The following is a 26,046-nucleotide window of genomic DNA, read 5'->3' on the forward strand; positions in this document are numbered from 1 at the left end:
AGAAATCATACTCCTACTATAGCTCACTTACAGAGGTCAGAGGAATCCTTCTCGCCACCTACTGATCAAGACTAACACGATGCCTCTTGTTTCTGGACTACGTACTCCAGGCTAGCTGGTCAGCAAGCTCCCTGACATTCTCCTGCCTCTGTGTCCCATCTTGCTGTAGGAATGCTGGGAATACAGATGTGCGCAGCCCCATCTGGCTTCCTACTTGGGTTCTGGAGCTTGAACTCTGATCCTCCCCACTGCTTGAGACTGGTGTTCTCTGAGGCACCAGCTTTAAAAAGTGTCTGATTTTTTTCTTCTTCAAAGTTTCCATGGCTTAATTTCTCCATGAAGGTGCCAGCTTGGTCCCTGAATTCTAGTGAGTGACGTCAGGCAAGGAGTGGGGCCTCTGATGCCTGTGTAGGGCACTTTTTAGTTACGAGGATTGTTAACACTGTCACCGAATGCCCCACAGCACGGTTCTATTTGTCTCAGCAGTTTTATGAGTATTTATTCCTAGCCTGCCCGCCCGCCCCCCCCCCTCCCCCGATTCCTATTTTCCCCAGCAAGGAGCCCGCTCTGCTTTCATAAAAACACACACAGAAGTGGAGCTGAGTCGATGAGACAAGTTCAGAGGGATGAACGACAAAAATCATGTTGTTGGAGAGAAGTAGATTTCACGCCTCCTCATGTCTGACAGCAGGCTGTTCTGTCACCAACAGCTCGAAAACAGCCGCACTGAGTTTCCAAACTGAGTACAATTGGAAACAGAAAATTCTCCTGGGAGCGGTGCTCCCCGGGCTTATTGGCATTGGGGGGAGCCTTTTGTCACTCATTTGTGCATGTGCATATGTGTGCACCCTGGCGTTAACTCTGACTCAGGAACAAACTTGCCTCTCAGAAGTTGCTGCCAACCCTGGGCAGGGGAGTGAGAACAGCAGCCCGAGTTGGGAAAGAAGTCTGGGTGGTATGTTGCAAAAGAAAACCCAAAGTGATTTTCCATGATGTGGCTGAAGAGATAAACATTTACCATCGTCTGGCTCTGAGTTTGGGGAGATGAGCAGAAGAGAAAAAACCTCAGCTCTCCTTCCATTTTCCAGATGTTTATGCCCTTTCATTTTTTCCAGTCACTCTGACAACATTCTGAGGGACGCTGGGCACCCTGAGTCACCATGGGCAACGAGAACAGCACCTCGGACCACCAGGTGGGTCAGGAGGCTTCTCTGCCTCCTGCTGCACAGCTCTCTTGACTATACTTGCCCCCCCCCCCCAACATCTGTGTCCAGAGGCAAGGGCAGACACAGCCTCCTCCTGGATCCATGTGGTGTATTTGTACCTGTGGGGCCATTGCGTCATTACATTTTCGGAATTCCTTTAGTGCTACAGCCAGTCTCATTTTACAAGTCCTGAACACTACTTTTTATCCCGTGCTTTTAAAAATCGATGTCATGAGAACTGAGCACATTTTCTCCAGATTGTATCTACTCAGCCACTTCCATGGACTCAGCAGAGATTAAAATGATTTGCAAATGTATGAATGCAGAACTGACTTCATGCAAATAATTGTTTTCGAGTCAGAAAAGGTTTTCACAGTTGAAGAATGGACTTTTAACAGTTTTATTGTGTAAGCCTTGGATAATAATATCCAAATTTTGCCATTATCCATTTTAAGTTTGAGGGTATTAGCTTAATGCCTTGGTGAACAAAGTCAGAGACACTTTCCCATTGACTCACATAGTGTGAACATTTTGGATTAATGGTATGGGCCTCTTTGATTGAAGAAATTGGATTTAAAAAGCAGCCTGGGGCAGGGGAATATTTTCGTTGATAAAGTGTGTGCTACCCAAGTATGTGGACCTGAATTCAATCCTACAGAACCTACAAATAAAGCCAGGTTCAGTGGCTTGCACATTTAATCCCAGCACTGGGGAGGTGGAGACAGGAGGATTCCCTGGAGCTCAATGGCCAACCAGCCTGGTAGAATGGGAAAGTTTCTGTTTCAGTGAGAGACCCTGTCTTAAAGAACAAAGTGGGTGGTGCCTAAGGAATGACATTCAGGATTGAGCACCCTACACACATGCACGCACGCACGCACGCATGCACACACACACACACACACACACACAGTTTAAAAATAAACACAAGGCAGTCTATTGCCAACTGTGTTCTCACTTCCTTCTTCCGAATAATCTTCTCTCAGGCAGGGAAATATCAGTGTGAAAAGAAAAGCTGTGGCAAACTCTAGGGATTTTAGGAGACAGGCAAGAAGCAGTCACTGTGGGGATGAGACAGTAGCGAGAGGTAGGAACTGTGGTGAACAGGAGGGTCTGGCCCACGAGAGGAAGCCACGGACTCCAGCTGATTGTGGTCATGGGCCGAAGTGGGCCCAGTGCAGCAGGATTTTATTTGTTCAAAAGAAGTCAGAAGCCTATAGTTTTCTACGAAGTCTTTAATTTTTTTTGTATGCAGTTTTATTTATTTAGTGTCTGTATCTGTGTCTGTGTGGAGGCACGTACATGCCACAACATATGTGCAGAAATAACTTATGGGAGTCAGTTCTCTCTTACCGGGTGGGGCCTGGAGACCAAACTCAGGTCATAAAACTTATCAGCAGGTACCCTTGCTCACTGAGCCATCTTGTTCTTAACTTTCTTTTTAGCTTTCTAATTTAAGATGATGGTAAGTTTATGTATAGTTTTTAAAAAATTACAAAGAGAGAGCTTCAAGGGTGACATCTTGCAAAATTATTCTACAGTTTCACAGTCTAGACATGGAGATGGCCAAGGTCAAATCTTTTCCATGGCCAGATTCTTCTTGCTGCCCTTAATAGCCACACTACTTCTCTCCTGTCTACCACCCGTAACTCTGGCAGCTGACAGTATTACAGTTTTAGCATTTCAAGAATATTATAGAAATAGGGTCTGTGGTTGTTTGAAAGTGTAATTGGTCTCCATAAGCTCATAGGGAATGGTACTACTAGGAGGTGTGGCTTGTTTGGAGTAGGTGTGGTCTTGTTGGAGGAAGTGTATCATTATGGGGCCGGGCTTTGAGGTTTCCTATGTTCAAGATGCTGCCCAGTGTTGGATACCACTTCCTGTTGCCTTCAAGTCAACATGTAGCAGCTCCTTCTCCAGCACCATGTCTGCCTGTACACTGCCAGGCTCCCCACCATGATGGACTAAACCTCTGAAACTGTAAGCTGCCACCTCAGTGAAATGTTTTCCTTTATAAGAGTTGCCAAGGTCATGGTATCTTTTCACAATAGAAATCCTAGATTTTTCTAAGACAGGATCAGACAGCGTGTTATCTTTTAGAACTGGTTTTTTTTTTTTCCTCCAGTGGGCAGAATGCTCTTGCAATAAACCCAAGCTGTTGTGTATCATTCTGTTCTGTCACTATGAAGTTGTATTCCATGCTGTGGAGGTGCAATATAGTTTTCAGGTTATCCCCACATCGAAGCATATCTGTTTTGTTTCTAGTTTTAGCTATTACAAATGAAGTTGTCATGTGCATTTATGTACAGGCACACATGAGTGTGTGCATATGTGCATGTGTATTCATATTCATTTCTCTGAGATAAGCATCCAAGTGTTCAATTTTTGGCTCCTATAATGATTGCATGTTTAGTTTCATTGTCAAACTGTTCCCCAGGCACCATGTTCCCCAGGCACCATGTTCCCCAGGCACCATGTTCCCCAGGCACCATGTTCCCCAGTGACCATGTTTCCCAGTGACCATGTTTCCCAGTGACCATGTTTCCCAGTGACCATGTTCCCCAGTCACCATGTTCCCCAGTCACCATGTTTCTCAGTCACCATGTTTCTCAGTCACCATGTTTCTCAGTCACCATGTTTCCCAGTCACCATGTTTTCCAGTCACCATGTTTTCCAGTGACCATGTTTCCCAGTCACCATGTTTTCCAGTCACCATGGTCACCAGTGAGTATGTTTCCCAGTCACCATGTTTCCCAGTGACCATGTTCCCCAGTCACTATGTTTCCCAGTGACCATGGTCACCAGTGAGTATGTTTCCCAGAGAGTATGTTTCCCAGTCACCATGTTTCCCAGTCACCATGGTCACCAGTAACTATGTTTCCCAGTCACCATGTTTCCCAGTCACCATGGTCACCAGTAACTATGTTTCCCAGTCACCATGTTTCCCAATCACCATGGTCACCAGTAACTATGTTTCCCAGTCACCATGTTTCCCAGTCACCGTGTTTCCCAGTCACCATGTTTCCCAGTGACCATGTTTCCCAGCCACCATGTTTCCCAGTCACTATGCCTTCTTACCTTCCCACAGCACACTATAAAAGATCACTTTCCCTGCATCTGAGGAGCGTCAATAGAACTCTCTTAGACTGCCTTGCTCTGCCCTGTGTGGATGAGAATCAGTCACTGAAGAAGCCATGCATGCTGCACAGGCCACTCTCCATTAGTCATAGTGGCAGTCTCAGGTTCCAGACCAACCATACTGTAGTACTCGTCTTCAAGCTACCCTTTCACAGCAGCCCAAATCCACATCACAGTGCCTACCATGCACTGCTCTCCAGTGATCCCATAGACACAGTCATCTTACACCGTCATACGGAAAGGTACACTGTAGCTGGAGTTTTCTCCGGTCCTGCCTGGCCCACGGTCAGGACAAATCTCTCTCACCCGCCAGTCCCACAGCCGCTCAGACCAACCAAGTAAACACACAGAGACTTATATTGATTACAAACTATATGGCCGTGGCAAGCTTCTTGTTATCTAGTTCTTCTATCTTAAATTAACCCATTTCTATAAATCTATACCTTGCCACATGGCTCATGGCTTACCAGTATCTTACATGTTGGTACTCATGGCAGTGGCTGGCAGCATCTCCTGACTCAGCCTTCCTGTTCCCAGAATTCTCTTCTCTGCTTGTCCTGCCTGTACTTCCTGCCTGGCTACTGGCCAATCAGCATTTTATTTATACAGAGCGATATCCACAGCAGTACACATGGTACAATAAGATGCTCGAAGCCTGGAGAGAGGCTAAGAGCACTTGCTGCTCTAATAGAGGACAAGGGTTTAGTTCCCAGAATGGTGTCAGGTGGCTTACTAACGCCTTGTAATTCCATCTCCGGGGTAACCCAGTGCCCTCTTCTGGTCTCTTTGGACATCTGCACCCACATTCACAGACACAGGCACAGGCACAGGCACACGCACACATGCACACATTTTAAAAAAGATGTTTGAAGGAGAAAAAGAAACTAGTCCTAACATTTACTATAGTATATTATTTTAATGGGTTTTTTAAAAATTAGTTATTGTTACTCTCTTATTTGACCACTTTGCAAGCAAACTTCCTCACAGGTCTGTTTGTACGGCAATGAGCAGAATCAGCGCAGGTTCAATGCTACCCACTGTTTCTACCCACCTTGCAGCCTCCAGGATTGAGGAGTGGATAAGGGACAAGTAATCTCTTTGGCAAAATATCTTTTGTTCATTTTATAAATGTTATTATTATTTTAGTGTTGGATTTTGGGAGTTCTTTTCATAGTCTATAAGTCAAACTGCAATTTGTAGATGCCTTCATGTTCTGTAACTTATCTTTCCATCCTCTTAATAAGGTCTTGCATAAAGCAAAATATTGTAATTTTAGTGAGATAGAGTGTATTCATTTTTTCTTATTGGATAGTTCTACTGTTAAGTCTGCCTAGCTCCACATCCTGGAGATTTTCTTTTTTCTTAAAATATTTAAAGTTTAATGTTTTATATTTAAGTCCATGATCCATGAGTTAACTTTTATAAGGTACAAAGTTTAGGTTTGAGGTTCATCCATTTTTCCTTTTTTCCTGTCTCTTTCTGTCTCTCTGTCTCTGACACAAACCCACATTCAATGCATGTGCCCAGGCTGGCCCCGAACTTCCTATGTTGCTGAGGATGGCCTTCCATTCTTGATCTTCCTGTCTCCACTTCCCAAGTGCTACAATTTCAGGTCTGTGCCACACTACCTGACTTTTGCTTTCTTTTCTTAGGTTAATTTTAGTTTCATAGTCATCCTCACTACCAGCTTCCTCCACTAGAGTGGTACATTTGATAGGACTGGCAAATTCATACTGACACATCCTTTTTTTAGGGGAGGGGGCGTTGAAACAGGGTTTCTCTGTAGTTTTGGTGCCTGTCCTGGATCTCACTCTATAGACCAGGCTGCCCTTGAACTCACAGAGATCCACCTGGCTCTGCCTCCCGAGTGCTCTACCACTGCCCGGCCATATTGACACATCTTATCACTCACTGTCCATGCATTATGTGAAGTTTCATTCTTGATGGTATGCAGTCTATGGACTTTGACATATATAACCACGTGCAGTTTGCATAATAGTATCATATTCCTAAAATCCCCTATGTTTGACCTTTCTCCATCCTTCAGGCCCTGGCAACCACAGATCTTCAAAAACGACTTATTTTCACATTTTATCATCAGTGTGTGTATTTTGGGGTACACTTGCCACAGGACATCTTTAAGGATCAGTTCACACCTTCTACCATCATATGGATTCTGGGGATGGAATCCAGGTTACCAGGCATGCATGACAAGTGTCTTTAGCCCAGGAACCATCTTTGTATTGGTTCAACAGGGGTATCTTTTCCATGCTATCATATAATTAGAATTATATAGTATGCAGTCTTTTCTGATCAACTTCTTTGATTTAACAAAATCTATCTAAAACTCCTGTTTTTTGTTTGTTTTGTTTGTTTGTTTGTTTGTTTTGTGGTCCTCTTTCAGATTTTTCTTTTGCAAATACTTTCCTCCCAATTTCTGGTTTATGTTCTCATTCTCTTGAAGATGACAATTTGTTTGTTTGTTATTTTGATGTTTGTTTGTTTTGGTCATGAATGTCCATATCCCAGTTCTATTTGTTGAAAAGAGACTGCTTTTATTCCACTAAATGGATTTTGCTTCTTTTTTACAATTCGATTAGGTATATTTGTGTAGGTCTAGCCTGGGTCCTCTGTTCTAAAACATTGATTCTCTTTTTAATTAGATTTTTTTTTAAATTTTTATAAACTTTATTTTTTAAAAACTTGCAAATAAATAAAGACATCACACCAAGATTAACCAGATCAAAAGTCTAGACGCCTCAGTGAATTTCTATACAGTTAGAACAGGCATTCAGAACAGAAGCTGTGATTGCTCTCTGATTATGGTAGTTATGTGTTAATTCCTGAGGTCAAATAGAGAGTCTTCACACTTCATTCTTTTCACAGAATGTTGTCTTAGGTGTCCTATGACCTGTGTTTTTTTTCCATCTAAATGCTAGAATAAACCTATGTCTACAAAAGAGTTGCTGAGATCTTGATAAAAATTACATTAAAGAGTAGATCAAGTAAGAATTGACTTCCTTGCTGTGTTGTTTTCTAGCTCATGAACCACGGTGTTTCCATTTATTCAACCTTTTCTTTCTTTCTTTTTTAACCATTCGATATTCCTTAGCAAACAGATCAATCCTGCCTATGTGCTATTGAGTTTTTACCTAAGTACTACATTTTTTTCTTTAGAGTGACTATAATTAGTAGAGAATCGCTTCAGTGTCCACATATTTATATTTAGGGAGTTGGGTTTTGTGTGCTGTTGTATTCTGTGATTAACTCAGTTATTAGTTCAAATGATTTTGTTGTTGTTGCTGTTTTCATTGTTTCTGAGATTTCCTGTGAAATCATGTAATTTGTAAATAGAGACAATTTTACTTCCCCCACACCCTTCTGAACATTTTTTGTTGTTGTTGAAGAGACTTTTTCTTTTTTAAAAATCCTTTCTCTTCTTTTTCTTTAATAGTGACAAGGACACCCATTGCTTTCTTAACTAAGGGTAGAAAGAATGAATATTTTACCCTCATTCCTAATCTCAAGGGGAGATCATTGTTTCTAGTATTATGGAAGCTATTAGATATAGGGTTTGTTTTGCTTGTTTGTTTTTTGTTTTTTGGTCTTTTAAGACAGGGTTTCTCTGTGTAGCCTTGGCTGTCCTGGAACTTGCTTTGTAGACCAGGCTGGACTCAAATTCATAGAGATCCTCCTGCCTCTGCCTCCCAAATGCTGGGATTAAAGACATGCGCTACCACCTCCTGGCTAGTTTTGTTTTTTTAAACAAACACGGTTTATCAAATTGAGACATCTAGTTTACTTACAATGTTTTGAAGCCATTCAATTGGATAATGCTAGTGATTTCTCTGCATCAGTTGACATAATCACAATATTTCCTTCCTTGCATACCTGGAATAAATGTCATGTGGCCACGGTGTATAAATATTTTGATACCATGTTACAGTGTTTTTGTTTTTGTTTTGTTTGTTAATATATTATTTGGACTTTTCTATCCAAGTTTATAAGAAAGAATTTTGGGGGTCTGGTTTTTGTATCTGAGTATTATTAACCTCACAAAATGCATGGAAATGGTTGCTCCTGTGTTTCTCGAAGATTGTAGAAAGAAGTCTTACATTTAAAAACATGTTCACAGCTGGGCATGATGGTACACAACTTTAATTGGAAGCAGAGGCAAATAAATCTTCTCAGAGTTCAAGGCCAGCCTGGTCTATGAAACAGAAGACTCGGTCTCAAAAACAAAACAAGCAAACAAAAAACCCACTCTCAAAAGAATAAAAATCATGTTAACAGCTAATTTCAATTATTTTTAAATGCTCTGTGAGTCAATATAGGTGCCTGCTGGTTGGGGTTAGCTCAGGTCAGCCTCCTTGAACTTGCCCCTTACAGGAACATTCCATCATGAGCTTGAGTGGAGGAGGGCATGGCCATCAGTTGAGAGCCCTTGAGGGGCACTAGACATACTTTGGCCCTTATTCCTCCTCATACACAGGCTTGCTTCCCTTCTCTGAGGTTTTACAGATCTGTATAAACTCCAAGCTCCCCATAGGCCCTGCTACTAGGTACAAACAGGATGGAGCAGTAGTAGTTTTTACCCAGGGGTCATATTGTCTTCTCAGGAAAGGGTCATGTGGCAATATCCAGCAATAGTTTTGGTTGTCACCACAGTGATAAAAGGTGCTATCAGTCTGTAGTTGGAGAAGTCAGAATTCTGCAAAATATTCTACAGTCTCCAAAACAATAATCTAACACATCATCAACCATGAGGAATGTCCCTAGACTGGAGGAACACTTGCTTTGACTACTTTAACACACCCCTAGGGATGATGAGCAAACCTGCTGGGACAAATCACCTCGGCCAAGGCAACTTATAGAAGAAAGGGTTTATTTGAGACTTATGGTTTCAGTTAGAGTCTATCACCATAATGATGAGGATCATGGCGTCAGATAGGCAGGCAAGCACTGGAGCAGTAGCTGAGAGCTCACACACACGCACGCACGCACGCACGCACGCACACACACACACACACACACACACACACACACACACACAGAGAGAGAGAGAGAGAGAGAGAGAGAGAGAGAGAGAGAGAGAGAGAATGATATATTTGAAACCTTAAAAGCCCACCCCCAATGACACACCTCCTCCAACAAGTAACACCTCCTAACCCTTCCCAAAGAGTTCCACAAACCACAGACCACATGTCCAAACATGCACCTATGGAGGCCTTTCTCATTCAAATTACCCTGCCTGCCTTAAGATGAAGTTTAGGGGGCTGGAGAGATGGCTCAGTGCTTAAGAGCACTGACTGCTCTTCCAGAGGACCCAGGTTCAATCCCCAGCGCCCACATGGCAGCTCACAACTGTTCGTAACTCAAAGATCTGACACCCTCACACAGGCAAAATACCAATGTACATAAAATAAAAATAAATAAGTTATAAAAAAAGAGATAAACTTCAACCTGAATATTGGCAGTTTAAGATGGCTTACAATTCTCCCCATTATTCTCACAAACCATGTTGTCCAGAATGAGATACTTATTATTTACCAAGCATGGATTCCATAGAGAGGGAACTTCTGGGTCATAGGGCAAGGACTTTTGCAAGGCTCTTGCTATTTATGTTGCAAAAGGCTTTTCAAAACAACAAAAAGTGATGCTACCTTGCTCTTTAACCATCTCATTGTATTCTTACCAGCAATACCTGTTTTTATTTTTTTATTCTTTTTAAAATTTTTTTATTCATTGCAATGTCTATTTTAATGCTTCAAGGCTTTGCTACTTAAAAGTAAAGATGCTCTATGTGTGAAGAAATAACTTATTCCTGATCATTCCCTCAGTTCCCACCTCCTACCATCTCCAACCTCATCCTCTATCCTCTAGCTCAGCCTTCCTAGAGTAGATAGAGGATGCTTTCTGACTCCGGGAGTTTCCACATCGCCAGTCAAATCAGGCACGAGCCAGTAAGCCTTTGCAGGGTTGTCTTAGGGCTCCGGAGCAGAATGAGGTTTGCCTTCCACAGAGAAGCAGAGGGATACAGTGTGGGAATGTTTGGCTGTAGTTTTGGAGAGGGGGCCGTGGGCTCATCTTTCTGCATTTTCTGCATCGTCCAGATACCTCTACTGGTACCACCACAGCCTCCTGAGTTCCTCAAACCAAATCAACATCTTTCATCATTCTGCTTCTCACACTACATTTCTCTTTCTGGGCAGCATGAACTCTCCTGCTATCCAAAAACCAAAATCTGAAGGTCACCCTGACTCTACCCACTGTCTCCTTACACACCTAATACATCATCCTATGATTGGTTAGTTAGTTAATTGGTGGGCTGGCCATTTAGCCTTGTGAATTTCTGTTTAGGCCTTTAGAGGATTCTAAGAGACAGGTACCCCATTTCTACTAATGACCACAATCAGAGAAGGGGTGTTGGCTTATAGAACTGAGATGCCCACGGCTCTAGTTGCAGTATTGGCTGAGTCCAAGGCTCCAGTAGATAATGCAGGAGCTCTCCCCTTCGGATCTTGCTCTATTTCCCTCAGTTCTAAGTGTTCAGGAGGTACCTTCAGTCTAGTGAGGGGGAAAACAGAGGTGCTGACAGCAGATAAGTGTCTGTGCTTTTCCCAGCTAGTGGTCCAGCCTGACCTGCCTGCCCCCTGTAAAGAATCAGACCTGTCGGTGGAGTTTTCTTGTCTTGCCAGAAGCTCCCAAATAAACATATTGAGGCTTATATTAATTACAAATGCTCAGCCAATAGCTCGGGCTTGTTACTAGCTAACTCTTACATTTACATCAACCCATATTTCTTATCTATGTTTTGCCATGTGGCTTGGTACCTTTTCTCAGTACAGCATGCCCCTCTTGCTTCTCTCTGCATCTGCTGGCGACTCCTTACTCTGCCCTTCTTCCTCTCAGCATTCTCAGTTTGGCTCTCCCACCTAACCTTATCCTGTTCAGCTATTGGCCAATCAGCTTGTTTATTAAACCAATCATAGCAACACATAGTCACACAGTGTAAAGGAATATTCCACATAGACCCATTCTAAATGTGCCATATTCCCACTGTGGGGGCAGATACTGTGTCTGCATGCAAAATAGTCCATCCCAAGTCTTATGTCCACCCTGTAGGGCACAATGACTGCCTGTCAGCATTGCTTGGAGCAAATTCCTAGAGGACAAAGGGAGATAGATTCATCCTGTCCTCTCGTCCAACCACTTTCCCCTTTGACTTTCCATGACCCTTTTATTTCATACCTGCAGCACTGGTAACAGTTCTAACTGGTAACAGTTCTAACTGGTTTCTATGCCTCCCACGCTCTCCTGTCCTGCCCAGGTTTCCATTTCTTAAGATTCTTCATCTATGAAGAAACACTCGGCAGAGGGTTCCTCTATATTCTGCTTAGGAGAGAAGATGTGAGCTTTGGTGAGCCTCCTGTCCCTAGATTAAGGATCAGCTTTGTCACCAGGGCAAAGGAGGAGGGAAGTCCGCTGAGCCCTGGCCCTGTTTGCTTCACACATCTTCATGCTCTAGAGTCCTCTCCCTCTGGTGTCTAATTTCCCTTGGGTACCTGTTCTTGGTAGTTTAATGTCTATTTGAGACAAGCTAGAGTCATTTTGAAAGAGAGAACCTCAATTGAGAAGATGCCCCACCCCAACCGGCCCATAAGCAAGCCTGTGGGGCATTTTTTTTTTACTGATGAAGGAGGGCCCAGGCCACAGTAGGTAGTACCACCCTGGGCTGGTGGTCCTGGGTACTATAAGAAAGAGGCTGGAAAAGCCCCGAGGAGCAAACCAGTAGTCAATACTTCTTCATGGCCTCTACATCAGTCCCTGTCTTGAGTTTCTGTCCTGATTTCTCTAGATGATAGACTACAAGCTATAAGATGAAATAAACCCTTTCCTCCCCACGTTCCTTTTGGTCAATGTTTTGTCATGGTAACAATGACCTTAACAGAGACAGTAGTCACAAGCTGGGCAGGTGTTGAAACTAAAGGTCCTGGAAGATGCTTCTTCCTTACTCTGTGTCCTAACAGGAAGACCCTTTGCCTTCAACAGGAGGACACTGGCTCACACAACCCCATCCTGTGGCCTCCAAACCCTGGCTCTCCACAGGTACAGATGTGTGTACTTTGCATGGCTGGCCTCTCAGCTGTCTAACATCTAGGTGCTACTGAGAGTGGGCAGAGCATGGGCACAGGATATTTAGTGTGCCCCCCCCCCTGCCCCAATGCCTATTCCTATCTCTCCCTATTAAGTTGGAAACCAACACGGGTTTAGAATTTTAGAAATAACATGTTGAATGTGGCTCTCTGCGAACTGGCTTGCTGGATGGGCTGTGAGATGCTGAATAAGGTTTGTGTTGTCAACAGAAGAGAATGCAGACGCTGAGAGCCAGCACTAATCCTTCCACAGGCTTTGACTTTGATGTCTTTTGTCCTAAAGGGAGGCTGGGAAATGGTGTGGCGGCCCTACCTTCCATGCCAGTGGGCGAAATGATTTGTCATTAGAAAGATTCAGAGTCAGCTGTGGGTGTCATTGCACAGTAATGCAGCTAGCTGAGCTCATAGTGGCAGGGTAGCTGGAGGTGTTTGCAGTTGAAAAAAAGGGGAGCTTTCTGGAGAGGTTGTGGGGGTGAGCGCCTCTGGGTGTGGCCAGGGGAGGCTACACTCCTGATCCTGCCTGTGCAGGTGTGTCTGTCATCAGGTGGTGTTGTGATCTGCTTTAAAAAGCCACTCCACCCTGAAGGTGGCTGCCAGGTGGGTGTGCTCAAGGCGTTTGTCTCCCCTAACCTGGCAGTTCCGAAGTTGTGTGGTATTACGGCTGCACGTACATGGTGAAGGCTGTTTGCACATGCACTGTCCTCTGGTTTCCTCACAGTCCCATGAGTGAGCAGCCTTGGTGGATCACTCACATTTTACAGAAAAAGGGGCTTGGCTGTTCATCCGCTTGGCCATTTGAATGAGCAATGAGTGGGGTTGGGGATTCAGCTCAGTGGTAGAGTGCTTGCCTAGCAAGCGCAAGGCCTTGGGTTCGGTCCTCAGCTCTGAAAATAAAATAAAATAAAAATAAAAACAAAAATGAATGAGCAATGAGTGAGAATTACAACCCTGGCCTCAGCAAGTTGCAATGAGAAATGCCAGGGCCAGTGGTTTCCAAGCTGAGTTCTTCTAGCCTTAAGGACTGGCCCAAGGTCAAAGAGGAAGTTTGCTTGGAGAACCCAGGCCACCAACCAGCACAGCTTGCCTAATATGGCACATAAGTAAGGCTCAGAGTCAAAGTTGGAAGAAAGCCACCACATTTTCATTTCAATTGTTTTTCAATTTTCTGTGTTTGATCAGAAGATCAAGGCATTTGCCCACCTCCATAAATCTGTGACGGATTCAGGATGACAGGCTGTCCTGGGGCTCCCAGGTCTAGGCTCCTAAGGGGACCTCTGCCAGGCTAGGAGCAGTATGGTGCAGATGTAATTCTGAACGGTTTTATTGAATAAGAAACACGGAGCCAAATACAGAGCTAAAAGCCCAAGAGGTCAGAGCAGCAGCCAAGAGCTAAGACCAAGACCACCTTCTTACCCCTCGCTGTCGCTGTCATCCTTCCCCTCCGAAAGAGACCTACTTCCTGTGTGTATTTTTATTGACTTTCTGTTCTGCCTTCTCATTGGTTGTAAATCCAACCACATGACTTCTTCATCACTGCCTATCTATACAGACCTTCAGGTCTCTACGGTTGGTACTTGGATTAAAGGTGTGTATCACCATGCTGGCTGTGTCCTTGAACACACAGAGACTTTGCCTGCCATGTGATTGGATTAAGGGCGTGTGCTACCACTGCCAGACTTCTGTTATGGCTTGCTATTAGCTCTGACCCCCAGGAAACTTTATTAAAATACAAATAAAATCACATTTCAGCACAAATAAAATATCACCATAGTATGGTCTTCTGGCTTAGGACACTTCACAAGGAACCACAGCAGAGCCTAAGACTTAGGCAGAGACTCCTATTCAATGGCCATTTGTGGAGCCCACTCCCACCACCACCCGGTCCAAAGGAGAGGCAGGTGAACTCCTGCCTCATGGAACTTACATGCAAACCAGACAAGTGAATAAACAAATAATTCAGAGGGTAAATGGATGCTTACAACTGGACAGCTTTATCATGGATGTGAGCCAGGCACACAAGGACAATGCCAGGTGATCTTACTCACGTGGGCTCAACAAAGTTGATATCACAGAAATCAAGAGTCAACTACCAGAGACTGAGGAGGCTGGGGAGAGAGGGACTAGGGTGGTCTGTGAATACTAGGTTCCAGTGAGCCTGAGTGAGAAGCTCTGTGACTGTAGGCAACATTTATGTACAGTATTTGTTGAAAAGCCAGAAGGCGGGACTCTGGAAGGTTTTCACTGGGATTGGAGAGGTGGCTCAGTGGTCAGGAGCACATACGGCTCTGGCAGAAGACTGGAGTTCAGTTCCCAGCACCTACATCGGGCAGCTTCAGGGGACCCAGCACCCTCTTCTGGACTCCTCATGCACCCACGTGTATGTGACATATGCACAGACAGACACACGTACACATTAATAAAAGTTAAAAATAAATCATTTTTTAAAAAAGAAATAGGTCTTTAACATTTTTGCTGATATATATTAATTACATATAATGATGGCTTTGATTATATTTTAATGTATATATAATATTTTTACATTTACCCTTCATTCCCCTCTGTTACCCCCCCTCCTACTTCTGCCGATTCCCTTTCTCTCCCCAACTAGTCCCCTTCTGCTCCCATGTCTTTTTTCTTTCCCTGAGCCTCTGAGTTTGTTCAGAGCTACTCACAGGAACGCAGACGAGGTATAGTTTACCCTCTCACCTTCTGCCTCACAGCACTGAGGAAAATGTCTCTCGCTTCCTCCTCAACCATTAGCTGCCCAGAGAGTCTTCAGGAGCCCCTCTCCTGCTCTGTAGTGGAATGTTCTTAGGCCAAAGCTTGTGTCTATTTATTTATTTATTTATTTATTTATTTATTTATTTATTTATTTATTTATTTATTTATTTATTTATTTATCTATCTATCTATCTATCTATCTATCTATCTATCTATCTATCTATCTATCTTGAGATAAGGTCTCACTAAATAGCCTTGACTGGCATGGAACTCACCAATCTGTCTTTGAACTCACAGAGATCTGTTTGCCTCTGCCTTCTAAGTCCTGAGATTAAAGGTGTATACCACCACACCCAGCATTGTGTCTTCTTTAAATTAAACTTTTGGAGTATTTCAGACTTACTGAAATGCAGATAGCACTCTCTCATGTGGACGCTCCACCAGCTTTTATAACAGCTGCCACCTTACCTGATACCTTTCATCTGTGTCCGCTGAGAATTGGGGCTCTTGCTACCCAGCTGTGGCACCCAAACACACACACACACACACACACACACACACACACACACACACACACACACAAACTCAGACCTGTTTGCTATCCCCAGAGCTTGTTAATCCCTCCTGAGACATCATGCTGATCCACACTAGAAAACACTCAGGTCTGATGAGTTGAAACCCCACCCTGAGGGATTCTCCCTTGTCGACCTAACTGCAGTATCCCCTGCCTGATTCTGGGGTGTCCTCCCAGCCTGTGTTGGGAAGTCTTCTTTTCTGTGCTTCCTTTGTGGTGAAAGACTTGGGGTGATTAGAACTGGTTTGAGCAGCTGCCTCTGATTGACAGGCAGATGGGCTGCCTCCGGGCTGGAGCTTGGACCTGTGCTCCTCTCCCGTATTTGGCCAGCCTGGCAGTTATTTCTGAAATCTGACTCTTAGTACCATGGGGATGACCTTTGATCTACTTCCCAGCCCTCACCTGCACTTACTCTGCTCCCCAGAAGCTCATTCAAGGAGTGGACGGATGGCGTCGGTAGGCACTCTGGGCATGTTCTAGCCATGCTGAGTAAGCATGCTTTAATTTTATTGTCATGGTCTAGAGAGATGGAACACATTTAAAAGGTAAGAACAGTGAAAAACATTTTTTTAAATGGTAAATGCTTTACTCTTGACAGAAGATGCTTTTAGGACTGGACGATTGCTATCACTGTCTAAAGATTGCTTTAAGACTACCGAGGGCTCTGGAGTGTTTCTGGGCCAGGAAGGCGTTTGTTTACTCAAGCAATGACAGTTCAGAGGTGATGTGAAGCAACTGGGCAGCTGGGTTGCCACTTGAGTGTTGCTTCCTGCTTCCGATCTTTCCAGCTTGGTGTTTGGAAGTGGAGGGAGGGTAATGTTGGAAGCACTTGAGGTTTCATAGTGATGTCTGCTGACACAGCAGGAATCCCGCACACAGTAGGTCTTAGGACCATAGCTAAGAAGGGGAAACTGGAAAGGGGGATTCAAAGGCACTCTAGGAAATGCAACAAAGGCAAGAGCTGTTGTGGAAGTAGCTGCTGGACTGAACAGATAGAAGCTGTGATTCACATACTGGGCCAACAGTCTAGACTGCCCCCTCCATGCCAGGTGAGAGTCGAGGCATCTGACCCAGGCTCTTGGGCAGCATCAGCCATGAATGCCCACTTGTTCTGGAGCATGATGGAGCATGGCAACATGGCAGAGATCATAAAGCAACTAACTGTTCCCACTGTGTGGTAAAACTGAGTTGAACATGGTGGCGCACGCTTTTAATTCCAGCACTCGGGGCAGAGGCAGACGGATCTCTGTGAGTTCCAGGCCAATCAGGGCTACATAGAGAGACCCTATCTCTAAAATAAAAAAGAGAACAGACCAGGGCTGGAGAGATGGCTCAGAGGTTAAGAGCACTGACTGCTCTTCCAGAGGTCTTGAGTTCAAGTCCCAGCAACCACATGGTGGCTCACAACCATCTGTAATAAGATCCGGCGCCCTCTTCTGGCCTGCAAGGACACATGCAGACAGAACACTGTATACATAATAAATGAGTAAATCTTTTTTTTTTTGATATATATTTTTTATTTTACAATATCATTCCGTTCTACATATCAGCCATGGGTTCCCCTATTCTCCCCCCTCCCACGCCCTCCCTTACCCCCAGCCCACCCTCCATTCCCACCTCCTCCAGGACAAGTCCTCCCCCGAGGACTGTGATCAACTTGGTAGATTCAGTCCAGGGAGGTCCAGTCCCTTCCTCCCAGACTAAGCCAAGTGTCCCTGCATAAGTTCCAGGTTTCAGACAGCCAACTCATGCAATGAGCACAGGACTTGGTCCCACTGCCTAGTTGCCTCCCAAACTGATCAAGCCAATCAACTGTCTCACCTATTCAGAGGGCCTGATCCAGCTGGGAGCCCCTCAGCCTTTGGTTCATAGTTCATGTGTTTCCATTCATTTTGGCTATTTTTTTTTCAATAATTGAGTAAAACTGAAATTTATTATATGCCACAGTCGTCCTAGGGACCTCCATGCTATATATATAGCCTCTATGGTTCTATGGGTTGTGGTCTGATTGTTCTTTATTTTATATCTAGAATCCACCAATGAGTGAGTACATACCATAACTGTCTTTCTGGGTTTGGGTTACCTCACTCAGGATGATTTTTTCTAGTTCCATCCATTTGCCTGCAAATTTCATGCTTTCATTGTTTTTCTCTGCTGAGTAGTACTCCATTGTGTATATGTACCACATTTTTTTCATCCATTCTTCCGTTGACGGGCATCTAGGTTGTTTCCAGGTACTGGCTATTACAAATAGTGCTGCTATGAACATAGCTGAGCATGTATCTTTATGGTATAAATCAGCATTCCTTGGGTAGATGCCCAAGAGTGGGATGGCTGGGTCTTGAGGTAGTTCGATTCCTAATTTTCTGAGAAACCGCCATACTGATTTCCACAGTGGTTGTACAAGTTTACATTCCCACCAACAGTGGAGGAGTGTTCCCTTTGCTCCACATCCTCTCCAACATTGGTTGTCATTGGTGTTTTTGATTGTAGCCATTCTAACAGGAGTAAGGTGGTATCTCAGAGTCGTTTTGATTTGCATTTCTCTGATGATTAAGGATGTTGAGCATTTCTTTAAATGTCTTTCAGCCATTTGTAGTTCTTGTTTTGTGAATTCTCTGTTTAGCTCTTTAGCCCATTTTTTAACTGGAGTGTTCAGTGCTTTGATGTCTAGTTTCTTGAGTTCTTTGTATATTGTGGAGATCAATCCTCTGTCAGATGTGGGGTTGGTGAAGATCTTTTCCCAATCTGTTGGCTGTCTTTTTGTCTTATTGACTGTGTCTTTTGCCCTGCAAAAGCTTCTCAGTTTCGAGAGGTCCCATTTATTAATGGTTGTGCTCAGGGTCTGTGCTGTCGGTGTTTTATTTAGGAAATGGTCTCCGGTGCCAATGCGTTCAAGAGTGCTTCCTATTTTCTTTTCTATTAAGTTTAGTGTAACTGGATTTATGTTTAGGTCTTTGATCCACTTGGACTTGAGTTTTGTGCATGGTGACAGATATGGATCTATTTGTAATCTTTTACATATTGACATCCAGTTATGCCAGCACCATTTGTTGAAGATACTTTCTTTGTTCCATTGTATAGTTTTGGCTCCTTTGTCAAAAACCAGGTGTTCATATGTGCATGGATTAATGTCAGGGTCTTCAATTCGATTCCATTGGTCCGTATGTCGGTTTTTATACCAGTACCAAGCTGTTTTTATTACTATAGCTCTATAGTAGAGTTTGAGGTCAGGGATGGTGATGCCTCCAAGGGTTGCTTTATCGTATAGGATTCTTTTAGCTATCCTGGGTCTTTTGTTTTTCCATATAAAGTTGAGTATTTTTCTTTCCAAGTCTGTGAAGAATTGTGTTGGGATTTTGATGGGGATTGCATTGAATCTGTAGATTGCTTTTGGTAAGATTGCCATTTTTACTATGTTAATCCTACCTATCCATGAGCATGGGAGATCCTTCCATTTTCTGATATCTTCTTCAATTTCTTTCTTTAGAGATTTAAAGTTCTTATCAAAAAGGTCTTTCACTTGTTTAGTTAGTGTTATCCCAAGGTATTTTATATTATTTGTGGCTATTGTAAAGGGTGATGTTTCTCTGACTTCTTTCTCAGCCCTTTTATCATTTGTGTATAGGAGGGCTACTGATTTTTTTGAGTTGATCTTGTATCCTGCCACTTTACTGAAGGAGTTTATCAGCTGTAGAAGTTCCCTGGTAGAGTTTTTGGGGTCACTTATGTATACTATCATATCATCTGCAAATAGTGAAAGTTTGACTTCTTCCTTGCCAATTTGTATCCCTTTGATCTCCTTTTGTTGTCTTATTGCTCTAGCTAGAACTTCTAGTACTATATTGAATAAATATGGGGAGAGTGGACAGCCTTGTCTTGTTCCTGAATTTAGTGGTATCGCTTTGAGTTTCTCTCCATTTAATTTGATGTTTGCTGTTGGCTTGCTATAAATTGCTTTTATTATGTTTAGAAATGTTCCTTGTATTCCTAATCTTTCTAAGACCTTTATCATGAAGGGGTGTTGGATTTTGTCAAAGGCTTTTTCAGCATCTAAGGAGATGATCATGTGGTTTTTTTCTTTCAGTTTGTTTATATGGTGTATTACATTGACTGATTTCCGTATGTTGAACCATCCTTGCATCCCTGGGATGAATCCTACTTGGTCGTGATGGATGATTGTTTTGATGTATTCTTGGATTCGGTTTGCCAATATTTTGTTGAGTATTTTTGCATCTATGTTCATGAGGGAGATTGGTCTGTAGTTCTCTTTCTTTGTTGCATCTTTGTGTGGATTGGGTATCAGGGTAATTGTAGCCTCATAAAAAGAGTTTGGTAGTGTTCCTTCTGTTTCTATTGTGTGGAACACTTTGAAGAGGATTGGTATTAGTTCTTCTTTGAAAGTCTGGTAGAATTCTGCACTGAAACCATCTGGTCCTGGGCTTTTTTTGGTTGGGAGACTTTTGATGACTGTTTCTATTTCTTTAGGGGTTATTGGTCTATTTAAATGGTTTATCTGGTCTTGATTTAATTTTGGTATGTGGTATTTATCCAGAAAATTGTCCATTTCTTCCTGGTTTTCCATTTTTGTGGAGTACAGGTTTTTGAAGTATGATCTGATGATTCTCTGGATTTCCTCATTGTCTGTTGTTATGTCTCCCTTTTCATTTCTGATTTTGTGAATTTGGGTGCTCTCTCTTTGCCTTTTGGTTAATTTGGCTAGTGGTTTGTCTATCTTGTTGATTTTTTCAAAGAACCAACTCTTTGTTTCATTGATTTTTTTGTATTGTTCTCTTGTTTTCTATTTCATTGATTTCAGCCCTCAATTTGATTATTTCCTGGTGTCTATTTCTCCTGGGTGAGTTTGTTTCTTTTTGTTCTAGAGCTTTCAGTTGTGCTATTAATTCATTGGTATGGGATTGCTCCATCTTCTTTATGTGTGCATTTAGAGCTATGAATTTTCCTCTTAGCACTGCTTTCATAGTGTCCCATAAGTTTGGGTATGTTGTACTTTCATTTTCATTGAATTCTAGGAACTCTTTAATTTCTGTTTTTATTTCTTCCTTGACCCATTGATGTTTCAGGTGGGCATTATTCAGTTTCCATGAGTTTGTGGGTTTTCTATAATTTTTGTTGTTATTGAGTTCTAACTTTAAGGCATGGTGGTCTGATAAGATACAGGAGGTTATTCCAGTTTTTTTGTATCTGTTGAGATTTGTTTTGTGTCCAAGCATGTGGTCAATTTTTGAGAAGGTTCCATGGGGTGCTGAGAAGAAGGTATATTCTTTTGTGTTAGGATGGAATATTCTGTAGATATCTATCAGGTCCATTTGAGTCATAACATCTGTTAGGTCCTTTATTTCTTTGTTAAGTTTCAGTCTGGTAGATCTATCTTTTGGTGAGAGTGGTGTGTTAAAATCTCCCACTACTAATGTGTGGGGTTTGATGTGCGTTTTAAACTTTAGTAGTGTTTCTTTTATGAATGTGGGTGCTTTTGTATTTGGAGCATAGATGTTTAGAATCGAGACTTCATCTTGGTGGATTTTTCCCGTGATGAATATGTAATGTCCATCCTGGTCTCTTTTGATTGACTTTAGTTTGAAGTCTAATTTATTAGATATTAGGATAGCTACACCAGCTTGTTTCTTAGGTCCATTTGCTTGGAAAACCTTTTCCCAGCCCTTTACTCGGAGGTAGTGTCTGTCTTTGGAGTTAAGGTGTGTTTCTTGTATGCAGCATATGGATGGGTCCTGTTTTCTTATCCATTCTGTTAGCCTGTGTCTTTTTATAGGTGAGTTGAGACCATTGATATTGATGGATATTAATGACCAGTGATTGTTAATTCCTGTTATTTTTTTTGGTTGTGTTGTGTTGTCCTTCTGTGGTGTATGTTGGTGTAGGATTATCTATTGCTTATTACACAACCATCTGTAATAAGATCCGGCGCCCTCTTCTGGCCTGCAAGGACACATGCAGACAGAACACTGTATACATAATAAATGAATAAATCTTTAAAAAAAAAAAAAAAAAAGAGCACAGACCATCCAGGTTCAAATTCACCACTTCCATGGTGATCTTTGCGACTTTTGGCAAGTGGCTTAATCTCTCTGTTTATCTGTGTGTTTATTTGGCAGTATTAAATGGGTTTAAATATGTAGAACAGTTAAGAGCACACATCTAATAATGCGTCTGTTGTTTTCCATCATAGCAGGATGTTCTCTAAGTGGCAGTTGTTATTACTATTGTGGAAAGAGCAGACTTCCAATCAGAAGACTGGACAAGACCCTCAATTCCCCATTACTACCTAGAAAACAGAAAACATTTCTTTACTGTCTGTTTAGTAAATATGGATTCTTCAAGAGTCCCAGGGGTGTCTTTGAAAAGTGTGTGTGCCATTTATGTGGATTGCTCTGTTGCTTTTATTTTATGATGACGACAACAAAGAGGACAATAACAACAGTTACTGTTATTGATAGAGGGGAGGGTTAATCCCACACCAGCCTGTGCGCCATCACTGAGCTGTACCCCTGCCCTGCTGCTTTTCTCTGAATTCTGACCGGACCGGTTTCTGCTATGAGAACAATGCTGTGGCATCGAAGAGCTGGGCTGATGAAAGAGGAAAGGCCTGACCCTTTGATTCCTCCAGAGACGGACTGAGCCCTTGTTCCATCCCCACGGCCTTTAGCTCGAACAGAGACCTGAGATCAACCTCCTTTCCTTTCTGTTGGTTGTATCTGCCTGAGCTGCTAGATGCATTGATGTATTTCCAGAGTCACTGGAAAGAAACCTTGATCAAGGAACATGGGGTAGGGGATTTATTTGCCAATTATTTGCAGCATATTCAGCACTGATACTGTCATAATGAGAAGGGAGCTGGCTGCGGGTGTTAAAGGTTGGCACTTGCGCAACAGACAAGCAAGATTTAGGTAGTGATTTTAAAAAATTCAAGACCCTGGGCCTGGACAGATGGTTCAGCAGTTAAGAGTGCTTTTCCAGAGGGCCTGAGTTTAGTCCCCAGCAACCACATTGGGTGGTCCATAGCTGCCTGTAACTCCAACTCCACGGGAATCAGATACCTCCATGGGCATCAATATACACATGCACATAGACACACATAGACACATACAGACCCACCACACACACACACACACACACACACACACACACACACACACACACACACACACAGAGAGAGAGAGAGAGAGAGAGAGAGAGAGAGAGAGAGAGAGAGTTAAAATAAAAATATATCTTGAAATATCCAAGACCCTGATACAGAAATGTCACTCCTTTTGAACTGTGGTTCTTGAGTTATCATAGAAAACCACTCAAGGTAGAGATACCGAATGGATGAGGAGCCTTCCTCTGAAGAGTGTAGAGTTTGAAACTCAAGTGATCCAAGGGTGCACTATTTTGCTACTGTCCTAGGGATGGGTGCTCCCTGGATGTTCACCTGGGAGGCTGAGTCCTGCAGGCAGGGTAGGGAACCCCGTTAAGTCCCAGCACTACAGCAGTGACCTCCCCTAAGGTGGGGACCAGGTTGCAGCTTTCTCTGCCTCCTTTACTTCTTTGTTGAGGTGGCCAAGAAAAGAAATATCCTGTCCCAGCTCTGGGATCAGATTGAAGCAGGTCTACTTAGGCCTCTGTAGTCGGACTTTCTTTGGGACTGCCAGCTCCCCAATAACGACAGGGAAACTCATTATTAATTATGAAAGCTTTGCCTTTAGTTTAGGCTTATCCCACTAGTTCTTATAATTTAAATTAACCTGTTTCTATTAATCTATGTTCTGCCACATGGCTCTTTTTTGTTTGTTTGTTTTTTGAGACAGGGTTTCTCTGTGTAGTTTTTAGTGCCTGTCCTAGATCTCGCTCTGTAGACCAGGCTGGCCTCAAACTCACAGAGATCCGCCTGGCTCTGCCTCCCAAGTGCTGGGACTAAAGGTGTGCATCAGCACTGCCTGGCTGCCACATGGCTTTTTGCCTCTCTTCCATTCTGGTTTGTTTGTTTGTTTGTTTGTTTGTTTTTTCAGAGCTGAGGACTGAACCCAGGGCCTTGTGCTTGCTAGGCAAGTGCTCTACCACCGAGCTAAATCCCAAAACCCCTCTCTTCCATTCTGTACATCCAAGTGGATCTGCATCTTGCTGGCATCTCCCACATGCCTAGATTCATTTCCAGCTCCTCTCTCTTCCTGGAAGTCCTGTCTATTCTTTCCTGCCTAGCTATTGGCCATTTAGCTTTTTATTAAACCAATCACAGCAATACATTTTCATTCAGTGTACAAATATCTCAATAGGCCCCTGCTCTGTGGTCCAAGTTATTGAACCTCTGAAGGTGCTGGCTCTAAAGCAAGGATGTAGGCAGCATCTTCCTGTAAGTGGTGATGATTTGCTGAAAGTTCATGAGAAGATGCCAGCCCGGTGCCTCTGTTAGTGTTTCATGAACAGAAGCCATTGTTGCTCCTCTTGTCCATAATTGTTTGCCTTTGAAAAAGGACCTTGCTCTGTAGCTTCAAGCCCTCCATCCTCCTGTCTCAGCCTCTTGGGGCCTAGGATTATAGGCAGGCATTCCCTCCTCATCGTACCATCTGTCAGCTAAAGCAAAGGGAGATTTCGCATTGCAGTGTTCATGTTCACACCAGACCATCCAGGCTTTTGGCTATTGAGGTATCCTTTATGGTTTATCTTTGGACACAGTTGAATAAACCCAGATAAGGAAGCAGACAGAGCCAGGGAAAGGCAATGGCCATGTAACAGGAGATTGAAGATCTAAAAAAAAAAAAAAAAAAAAAAAAAAAGAGCCCCAGGTTCAGAGAGGGTAGAAGGTTCATGCTCTGTCCTTCAGAAACTCCAAAATTAAATTTCAAATAACCCCTGCCTGGAGGTTGTTTTGTTTTGTTTTGTTTTTAGGGGCAGGTTGGGGGAGGGAATGCTCATGCCCACATGTCTAGAAGAGAGGTCCCTTCCTGAGAGGCTAGACTGTGTGCCATTCCTACAGTGGGAGCGTTCTTTGGTGTCCCTCACATTGACACGCTCCAACCATGGTCCTGGTGTGTGTCATCCTAACCTGTGAGCAGCTCAGGAGGAGAAACAGATGTTCCCCAGCCTACTTTCTAGCCCATGGCAGGCTTTAGGTGAATGTTTCTTGGGTGGTTGAAAGAATCAATAGCCAGTGAAAATAATTCTTTCCCAAACTGTCACTGAGAAGAGACACTCATGGAATGTTCTGGAACAGCAGGGTCCATGGCTTGAGCTGATGAATTGGTTGTTCTATCAGAGGACATCTGTGTCTCCAGTTGCCCCAGAGAAATGCAGGGACAGAGGAGGTCTTGCTCTCTGGACCATGTGAAGGAACCATTGAGATGAGAAAGATGGTCAGCAATCAGAATCAGGGGCTGCAATATTTCTTGTTGTCCAGATTCTAGTGCCCATTCTTACTACTCCCTCATGATGGTAAGAACACCCAAAGAAGCATAGCCAGCTCTCAAACCATGCATTTGACCCTGAAGACTGCTACCTTCCCAGTCATAAAGGCAAAGGCATCAGGACTTCTTATTCTGAGGACTTGGATCGTTTTCTAGATTGAATGAGCAAGGGCAAAAGGAAGGAGGCCATGTGCTAATAGCCTTCCAAAGTATGTGCCTGTAACACCAGTTCTATGAGACATTACCAAATAGGTCACAAACACAGGTTGGCCAAGAAACTTTGGGTAGTCTGAGTTAAAATTCATTAAATTAATCTGGTCATAGTGGTACATCCCTGTAATCCTAGCATTGGGAAGACAGAGACAGAAAGACCACAAATTTTAGGCCTACCTGACTTATGTAAGGAGACTCTGACTCAAAAAAAGTAAAATCCAGTAAGTTATTTCATGTGGGACCCCTTTTCCCCATAACCTTTAAGATGTTAACATGCTCTGTGGATTTCTGAAAGAGGGCTATGAAATGTAATACCTCAGATTCATTTGACCAAAGAAAGCTTTGCTTCCTTCCAAGTTGACCAAGTAAAAGATGTGCAGAAATCTTTTAGCTCCAAGTAACAAATGTCCAGCTTGTACCAGAAAGGTAAAATATTGAATTCAGTGCCTTTTCTAATCACCTCTAGTTAGGTGGGTCAGTAAGAACAGATCCAGGGGTCCGGACACCCCAGAGCACTCTCTATAATGTTAGCCTAGTTTTGTTCTACATGGTCTTCTTTCCCTTGCTTGTAGGATGCCCTCTCCACCATGACTAAGATCAAGGTGCTCAGAAACAAAGCCACC

General features: G+C 43.1%; 1 protein-coding gene across 13 annotated transcripts in view; it reads left to right on the forward strand.

Annotated features, from left to right (window-relative positions):
• Window positions 1-26,046, forward strand: part of Tacc2 (transforming acidic coiled-coil containing protein 2) — a 218,500-nt gene that overhangs the window by 24,277 nt on the left and 168,177 nt on the right. For 10 of the 13 annotated variants that reach the window (XM_076553746.1, XM_076553742.1, XM_076553739.1 and 7 more), the window contains exons 2-3: window positions 1,116-1,193; window positions 12,393-12,449. In XM_076553746.1, the coding sequence (XP_076409861.1) occupies window positions 1,161-1,193; window positions 12,393-12,449 (90 nt within the window). In that variant the 5' untranslated portion in view covers window positions 1,116-1,160. The remainder of the gene's footprint in view (window positions 1-1,115; window positions 1,194-12,392; window positions 12,450-26,046) is intronic. The other 3 variants (XM_076553760.1, XM_076553758.1, XM_076553754.1) reach the window with 1 other exon arrangement.

Source organism: Peromyscus maniculatus, chromosome 1 (genome assembly GCF_049852395.1).
Source record: "Peromyscus maniculatus bairdii isolate BWxNUB_F1_BW_parent chromosome 1, HU_Pman_BW_mat_3.1, whole genome shotgun sequence".
In the NCBI taxonomy this organism is placed as follows: domain Eukaryota; kingdom Metazoa; phylum Chordata; class Mammalia; order Rodentia; family Cricetidae; genus Peromyscus; species Peromyscus maniculatus.